The 9364-nt window shown below is 42.8% G+C and overlaps 1 protein-coding gene across 3 annotated transcripts in view; it reads right to left on the bottom strand.

The window, feature by feature from the left end:
* Positions 1-1426: 1426 nt before the first annotated feature.
* Positions 1427-9364, bottom strand: part of rgs12a (regulator of G protein signaling 12a) — a 44262-nt gene continuing 36324 nt past the window's right edge. For all 3 annotated transcript variants that reach the window (XM_085140353.1, XM_085140336.1, XM_085140347.1), the window contains exons 17-18: positions 8806-9357; positions 1427-2648 (exon numbers count right to left, since the gene is read on the bottom strand). In XM_085140353.1, coding sequence (XP_084996479.1) covers positions 2368-2648; positions 8806-9357 — 833 coding nt within the window. In that variant the 3' untranslated portion in view covers positions 1427-2367. The remainder of the gene's footprint in view (positions 2649-8805; positions 9358-9364) is intronic.

Below are 9364 nucleotides of genomic sequence, written 5' to 3'. Positions count from 1 at the left end.
CATACTGTGGTCATAGAGAGCAACAATACTCAGGTAGGCTGTGGTGTCTCAGTGCTGCTCACTAAGTGGTGCAGTCTGTACCGCTGATACAATTCGGGATTGATTTCATGTTTACGCCAGATACGGATCCTACCAACTGAATGTCGCAGCAGAAACGAAGACTCGTCAGACGAGACAACATTTTTCCAATCTTCTGTTGTCGCAATAGTTGTGGTGAGATATTGTTTGCAGTATCACTTTCCTGTTGGCAGTTCCTTAGTTGACAGGAGTGGCATCCAGTGCGGTCTTCTGCTGCTATAGGCCATCTGCTTCAAGGCTGGAAGTGTTGTTGAAGATGCTCTTCTGCATACCTTGGTTGTAATGAGTGGTTAGTATCCACCTGGACCAGTCTGGCTATTCTCCAGACATTTCCACCTAGAGACCAGTCACTTACAAATATTTCCTCTTTTCAGACGGTTCTCTATGAATCATAGAAAGTGCAGGAACACATCGGCCGTTTCTGAAATACTCAGCTCCACTCATCTGACATCAACAACCATGAAAGTCCCTAAATCAATTTTCTTCTTCATTCTGATACTCAGATTAAACTTCAGCAAGTCATCCTGACCATGTCAGTCTAATAAATTCACTGAGCTGCTGTGGTGTGATAGGAATTATCTCAGTTTTGCTAATCATTTCATACAATTAGACACCATAGACCATTTGGGGATACAAGGACAAAGAAGTAAGGCGATTTTACCTTTAATGTGCATTTTCAAGCATTATTGTTCCTGTCAGCACTCCCTTCATTCAGTTTGCAGTTCTCTTCAGGTAATCTGTCATCTAGAAGGTTTCTGTCCTGAAATGTACACAATGAGTTTTCTAAATCTGGAGTTGAAGGTTGCAAAATACAAGTGAAATAAGTGTGTGTGACTATGAAAAGTAGTGTCTGCTGTAAAATATTCACAGGTGTTATGCTCAATAACATCTCAAGATGAGGAACAGTCTAATCGGGAAGATAATTTGGGACCTTAAAGGAATTGTTGTTCCTAAGAAGAACTCATTAAAGAAAATACCTCTGAAATCAGGTAAAGCATGGAAGTCAACTATCCAAGAGTTTCATATCTTGTCAGCATTCCAGCAGTGACATGCTGTATCAAGTCAAAGTCCCCAGTCATGCGATCTAACCTCTAATTTTCACCAGCTGTAATAATCTTCCTCCAGATGTTGGGCTAAAAATACAAAGAGGAGGCTGGGCCTCTAACTAGCACATAAGTAGCAAGTGAAGGTGAACTTTCCAGATGGGAAATCATTCAGCCTTGAAGACTACGTTGTTAATTATTGACAGCTCTAACTAACTTAGCAAACACATTGAGCTGGTCCAATATACCAAGTATGAAATGAAGACTTTGGATTAGATACAACAACAAAGAAACATTTGAAGTATCCCCCCCTCGTTTACCCGATGAAAGCACAAAAGCAAAGACACACAGTTGGTTGAAAGTAGAGTCATCGAAGCCTTTTAATTGTTCAACAATTTGGACAACCTCACAACCACAGAAGCAGAAAGTACAGACAATAGAGGTACTGTTATGTGTCATCTGTACAACACAGGAAGACAATATGAACAAGAAATAGTCAAATATCTAAGAGTCCTCTCCTAGCATGTGGTCCTACTTTCTAATCAGGACACGTAAAACAAAAGTCAAGCTTTACTTTCTAGATTTTTAAATTATCATTGCTATTTTAATTGCATCTCACAACTTTTCTCAGCGCAAGACTAGCAGAAAAAGGTAATAGGTGGACAGTTAATTGGGACTTTAATGTAAAACTCAATATACCCAAACAGCTTAACAGCTCATTAAATCATTTGGTGATGGTTTCGAAATTGTTATCAAGAACCTGAACAAGCATTTTTCCTGAGCTTTAACTTTTTGGTTTCCACCACCAGAAGGCTGCCGGTTATTACATTGTTTTTTTGTTTAGAAGATGTTAAGCAGCTTCTTATCAAGCAGTGTCCTATTTCTCAGTCATTTCCACTTTTTAAATTGTGTACAATTATTATCAACTGGTACCCCAAAGTGAGTTTCAGGCTTCTTCTGTGGTATTATTATTTAGCCTAACATGGCTCAAATTAGTTAATTATCAAAGCATATCAATAACAAAATATATCACTGTCCCAAAATTACAACCGGTACTAGAAGTCAACAAGATGCCTGAACTGTTTTTAAACAAATATACAATATCCATCACCATAATATTGATGCTTTAGTAAAGAAAACGGACAACTTGTACATGCAGCACATTGTTTGACTACATCTCCTCAAACAACAGTCGCTCAGGCTTTAAAAGTGCAGCAGTGGGGATGGGGAGGGGGGGGGGGTCCCTTTAGACGATGGTGGCCTTGTACAGATCTGTGTTGCAGTCCTGGCTCTCTGGTTGGTTGCGGCCGTTCTGGGGCATCTGGGCGTTTCTCATTTTGCTCTGGCACTGTCGCAGCTCAGCGACATAGCCCTGAAAACTCAGACTCAGCTCAGAGTCCTCACCCTGGGATGTCTCCGCTGTTCCTTCTTCTAGATGTACTCCCTCCACATCCATCACCTCTTGAATGGTATGTGCAGCGTTGGCTTTTTTAGGTGACTTAGCATTAGGGATCGTTTCTGTCGCCTCTGTGCAAGGGAGAGAAAAACAAAACAAAACATGGAAGATATAAGATAAATTGATTTATAATGGACATCCAAGAGATACTTGGATATTGCAGATGATGGGTGGGATGGCCCATTCTGCATTCAAATTATATAACATCATACTAGCACCAACATGGCAACCACAGACCACCAAAAGTGACATTTACTGTAAGCGTTTACTGTAACTGTAAGCGACAGAGAGCAAAATTTCTGCTAGTGAATGCAAAAAGTAGGTAGGTGCCAAGTTAAACCTTTCTCAACTTTGAGGTGTGAGATTACCAATAAGAATGAAGGACAAGCAACCAAAGCCTGGAATGTCCACCAGTGATCACCCGTCAACTAAAAAGCAGCCAATAGGCAAATTGCTTCTAGTGTGAGCACCCATGTCCACCAAGTCCACCAACAAAAGATCCTGGGGAATAGTTTTCTAACATTATATGCAGGATGATGTTGGGAAATAAATAAGCAGACCCAACAGCCAAGTAATCATACTTCTTTGAAGTCCACTGCATCCATCTACTGCGCGTGTAGTTAGCAGTAGATGGATGAGCCACAAAAATAAAAAGTGAAACACATGGATGTCCACACGGACCATCACTCTGTCTGATCCAAGCAGAAGGTATAATCACGCTTTAGAAATCCTAATACTCTGTAAGCTACACCCGCTTTCTGAAGTCAATGCAGGAAGTGCTAAAAAACCGCAGTTCCATTAATGGCCAGTTGGAGCTGACTCCAATCCCCAGAGACTGCCATGTTAAACAATTTGGACTCAGCTAATTTCCTCTTCCTGACAGCATTTCATTTTGGGTTTTTTTTGTTTTTTTACAAATAATGTACAAACAGCCTGCCTGAAAACACTGCACTCCATTTTCGGTGGGTAAATTTCAAGTATTAATTAATATGTTAGCACTAATTAGCGGCTATCTAATTAGCGGCTATCTAATTAGCGCGATGTGCAGCCACACATTTTGTGCAGTTTCGCAGCTTGACAACCATGCTTGCCGGTGTTAACCAATATTCAATAACTTGATAATTTGTTTTGTCTGGGTAGCTACTTCCATCTTTTTGTTACAGTCCATTTACACCGGGCTCAGTGCAGCTCCTCTTACCTTATATTTTATATGTTGATCTGTTGTTTAACAGAAACACTGAGTGCAGCTTTAGATAATCAATGTGGCTTCCAAAAATGTTCATTTACACAGGAGTGACTGCACAGATGTGCAAAACTATTCATTCTTGGCCTTCACATCTCTTTTACCTCTCATTACACTGGCTGACGGCCAGATGTTTAGCACGTCAATGCCAGATTTCAAAAGCACTCAAGCAAAATCTGTCACACCATGCAAGTGCACATTTTAACTCCACTTTGCTTGATTTTAAGTTGAATAGTGGGCTTGTTTTTTATATTTCAAGCATTCTATAGTTGTGTAATCATCCCAGCTGTTGTCATGATAGACTTGATGACATAACCACTTCTGCTTAAACTTGCTCAACTTTATAGCTGGTTCGTCAGAAAGATCGGACTAAAAACTGACAGGATTAAATATGTACAGTATTGTATTGTACATTGTAATGTATGTACTGTACAGTAATTCAGTGCAATAAAATCTGATGCGACACATCTGAACATTACTGTCTTTATTTCCTTTAACCCCAGAGATGCATGACTTCATCGCAAGTCCCCTACAGGATAATAAATAAAACATGCTCAAACTTCCCCTCTCTTCGCTAATGCAAGCGCACTCAAGAAGCCACAAAGCCAGTGTTTCTTTTTGATGCTGGTGTTACAACTATGGGTGATAAACTTTCCACATCTCATGTGAACCATGTGGCCTCCAGAGACTGTAAACACACGGACATAAGCACTACACTTCAACACACAGATGCTCTGAACTCGACTGGCTGTTATTCGTTGCTGTCCGATATATATGTAAACACTGTCAGTGAGCTCCAACAGCTGACCTCGTGTAGACTCTCAGCAAACCTATCTATCCTGCAACAGCTTGAACAATCATACTTGGGGGGTGGGGGAGAAAACCTACAAGTACTTTTCCAGTTGTGTAATAGTTTCCAGCACTCGCGTTTGCTGGTTTTACCTCATTTTGCTTACAAAGCATTTCTAGTGTTACTTGAATTTTGCTTTGCTTGCTAATAGGGCAATACATGTGGATTATGTTCAGGCCAATTATTAAATAATAGTTAATGGCTATTTTATGCAATCTATAGAATGTGAGAGAAAATAGTGAAGACATAGGTTTTCACAAACCCTACCTTTAATTAAAGTCTTATTCTGTTGGTACAAAATCATTTGGGGGTAATTCAGTCCACAATCACAGAAGAGGAACACAGCAAACCCTCACACCTACAGACAAACTTTAGCCTGGCTGGAACAATTAATCAACTATAAAAATTAATTTATGTCAAAAGAATAATGAAGTCGCAGTTTGTTTTAGCTCTAGTCACAAACTAGAAAATTTGGGAAAGGCTTCTCTGTTCTCAGCCCCCACAGTGAGGTTGTTAATATCGCAGTTTGTTAAAGACCACTGACTGAGCCACCTGGCTTTGTACTGATATGTTAAACCTTTTAATATTACTCACATAATAGGGTTTAAATATGGTTTTTGCTTATAACATAAGCTTTACTTTGCTTAGTCATGGGAGATCAAACTCATGTAGCCATTACTCAAATGTAATTTGTGGACCTGGTGTGTGCACTTCTACCATTTACACATACACACTTCTCATGCATGTATTCAGTAGTGTGCTTGCTGATTGCTCTGCACCATGTGATAATGAGGCACAACATGGCCATTCCTCCTGTGGCAACTCCTTTCAGCAGCCATGGCGGCAGCAGGGCGCTGAGCTCGAGCAGCCAGAATGGAACGGAACCAGCTCCAGTCCTCACTTAGTCTCCCTGCAAAAGATCCACATCAAGCCCTCCTCTGACCGCCAGATGGATGCTAAAGCAGTCGGGGATCAGCAGCTGTCAGCTTCGAGGACAGAAGAGGAAGAAACGGGTGAAGCGGGCTTGAAGGACAGCTCAGTGGCATGGTGCCTCAGGTGCAGGCAGCTGAAATCGAGTCATTACAAAGCACTTTGTAATGCCCTGAGATAGAGTCTCAACTACCCCAAGGAATCCTTTAATCTTCCCTCAGCATGAGTGTATAAGAAGAAAAAGAAAACTCAGGACAAACAAGCTCTTGTCGTGAACTTGCTGAATTATTCACTTCTGTAATTTATTGCTTAGTATTCAGACAAAGATGGCCGCCTGTTCTTGTTTATGAAGAGGGCAGCATTATTGTTGACTTAACTAAACACACTTTAAATTGAGTCTGAATCAGTGCTGTGTAGAGATACACTGTGTAATGTCGCCCCCTAGTGGGCATTCTATTCCCCACAGAGCCGTGGAGTAAGAGGGAGCATCAAGTTCAGCCCTGGTTCTCCTTTCTGGTTTTTGTCTTTTATAGTTTAATTAGGGCTTTAATTTAGACCGATGTGCCCATTAAAGGTACTAAAAGCTTCAGATCACTGAAGAACTTTAGCCTTCTTTTGGATTCAAACCATATGCAGTTCAAGATATTTGTGTAACTGTCATGCGTGCACACTGGTGACTTTCCAGTAGAATTAGAGGAAATGTAAAAAATGGTACCGCGATGCACTTCTGCTGCTGTAGAAAGGATGTCTTTGACTTTCTGCATGACATTAAAATGAGATCCATGTCGAGCTACCAAAGCAGCAATTACTGTATTCTTATTCTCTCGGAACAGCAGAGGGCGTCAGTCTAACAGTAATACAGAAAGCGAGGAGACAACTCTGCAGTGCCTGAAGTCAGCAGGATGACAGATAAAAGAAGAGGAACGCTGCTACTGCACAACATTGGCTTCGCTGCAGTTGGAATTAAAGATGTAACTGTACTCTGTGGGTGGTTTACTTTGTCTTAAACTTATAAAGAAAGCCAACGAGCTTAACTTTCCACCCAAACTCAAATGTAACAACTTCATAAAGTCTAAAAAGTGAGAAAGTGGAGGCGTTTTTGCTCGCTGCGCGCTGTACAGATCCCAGCACAGCCTTGGTGATACCAAGGTGGCAAACTGCGCTAAAAGCGTGGCCATACCGAATCACTGCTCTGCTCCCGTTCTAGCAAGCGAGAGAAAAGAGAAACGGAGAGAAAGAGGCAGGGAGATAGATGAAAACCAGTAGTGACAGTTTCTATCTGTAGCTCAGACAACTCGTGGATAAGGTTACCATGGCGCCCGGTGGTGGGAAGAATCAGCCTGATGTGCTTAGCAACCAGAAAAGAGGAATGAGGCTGTATGAAAGCTGAAAAAGCTTCGATTTATCCTCCTCGTCTTGTGTGTGTAAGCCCTGCTTTGCATTAAAAGCGTAGATACGAAGACAAGGCAATAAGGTCATGTTTGTGCCCCTTTAAAAAAAGTGCTTTGAGGTGCATCAAAAAGAGCAGCCAGAGCTGCTCTGTAGCTGGAACACAGGAGTGTGGTTATCTTCTTTTCTGACGACTTCACAGCGTGTCAGGAAAGGCTTCAACTCAAAGCCGCGATCATCACATGTAGGATATCAAAGCAACACTGTCACAGATCAAATCACTACTTCACTTCACATAGCATCACAGACAACACACACATATGCACGGAGGAGCGGGGAAAAAAAAAACACATAAAGGCGGGAAATGTGTGCGGGAGATAGCCATGCACTCAGAGCACGATGAACCAATGCCGAGGCAAAGCTTTGCAAACCCAATGCGAAACCCACACACACACACACACGCGAACAGCGGTGGCCCAATTTAAAGAAATAAAAGTAATATGTGTTATATCATCAACAACAGCAACAGCAAGAAGCAGGTCGGCTGAGCACCGACACCGAATAAACACACACCACACCGAGAGATCCTAGGAGTAAAAAAAATAAAGACACCCAGCGAGCAGTGACACTGTGAAATGAGCGCGCACGAGGAAGGACACGGAGGAGTGGGAGCTGATGAGAGGAGGAAGCCACAAGACAAGAACAACAACAAAAAAAAGAAAAAGAAAAAACAAATTAAACAAAAAAAGCTAAGAGAGAACGGGAGGAGGCATGTGGAGGTGGAGAGGACAAGCGGCGGGTGGCGGGGAGAGAGGGGAGGAGTGGGGGGGGGGGGACTGATGTCACAAACGTGTAAAAAGACAGACGAGAGTGATTTCCAATTCTAACATTTATTAGATCTATTCAATCACAGGTACAGAGATTATTGGCAGTGATTATCTACAAACAGGCACCTAGAGAGCGAATGAGCCTGGTAAAGAATGACAGGCACTTCAACAATGTCACGAACGCCAAGGAGCACTTGTCCTCCAATGACTAATAATTTTTCACCGTTGCTCAAACTGCTACAGCATGAGCTGTTTAATGGCTCACCGGATTTGTAGCATTGCGTAAAAAGAGAAGGAAAAAAAAAATCTAGCTTTTTGACACGGACATTGTTGAATTGCTCTTAACGAGAGGAGGTGGAATGGATAGGGATACAGCATTTATATGTACCGACTGTTAGGTATTTGCAGGTCCAACACTGTGTCTGGCTCAATTTTCTTTTTTTTTGTACATGAAAGCTGATCTTTTTTTTTTCTCCTCTGATTTCTAACCTTCGGTACAACATCTAGCATCCACATAACTGTCAAATATTGATCGTTAATCTCTACGCATTGTGTATATTTCATTGATATTCAACAGACCTGCAATCAGTCACATTTTGCATGCACCCAAAAGGACAAAATATATCACTGGAAATCCGCTAATGTCAGTCACATGTTCAACTCAACGATTTGTGGCGAGGGAGGTGATGTACAAGTAAACGTTACTCACGGAACAAAATACACAGGTCGTTATTTACAGATCAATCTTGAGTAGTGTAATCATCATGATCAATCACACACATGCTTTGCTGAGCTTGATAAAGACGAATCAGGCAAACTGAGAAAGAGTCGATATCAATTTGTCATTAAAGTGCATCAGAGTCAGTGTAGAGGGAGTTTTATTGTCAAAGTGGTCCTGTTCCTGACCACACACATGCATGTACAACACACACACGCACAAGCACACACACAAACACACCGAGTGTTAGGTTGTTACACTGTAGAAATACCTGAACTGGACTTTCCCTCTTCACCCGTGTCTTTAGCCTGGGAGCAGGGCGGTGGCGGGGTGAAGTTGGCTGCCGGCAGGCTGCTATCGAAGGACGACACAGGGGATGGTGAAGGAGGCAGCAGGGTGGGGCTGCTGATGTCGCCTTCACCGATGAGAGTCAGGTCGGTGTTGGCGTCCTCCTCCACGGTGCGGAGGGTTGGACGGGTGTCTGAGGGCCGGAGGATGGGAGACATGTGAGTGCCAAAGGTTGGGTGGCGTGGAGGGGGCATGAGGCACCGCCTGGAGTGTCCATTCGCACTGGAGCTAAGAGAGGAGTCGAGGCTCTCCGAGCGTAGGCTGGAAGTGAGGGGGCTCCGGGAGGGAATGCCATTCTCTCGAATCGGCTTCAGGGAGTTGGGGGTGGAGCAGGCCAGGTCGGAGGACATGGAGACAGAGGAAGTGGGCGGAGTCAGTCGCAGGAAGTCGGGAAGCACTAGGTCGTCTTTGTTCAGGAGACCACGCTGGTCGTTGGCTCGGGTGCTCTGCGCCCGGCTCAGCAGCTCAAAGAATTCTGGAAA

This window comes from Neolamprologus multifasciatus, chromosome 3 (assembly GCF_963576455.1).
Source record: "Neolamprologus multifasciatus chromosome 3, fNeoMul1.2, whole genome shotgun sequence".
Classification (NCBI taxonomy): domain Eukaryota; kingdom Metazoa; phylum Chordata; class Actinopteri; order Cichliformes; family Cichlidae; genus Neolamprologus; species Neolamprologus multifasciatus.
This window is presented reverse-complemented; position numbering and strand designations above follow the sequence as displayed.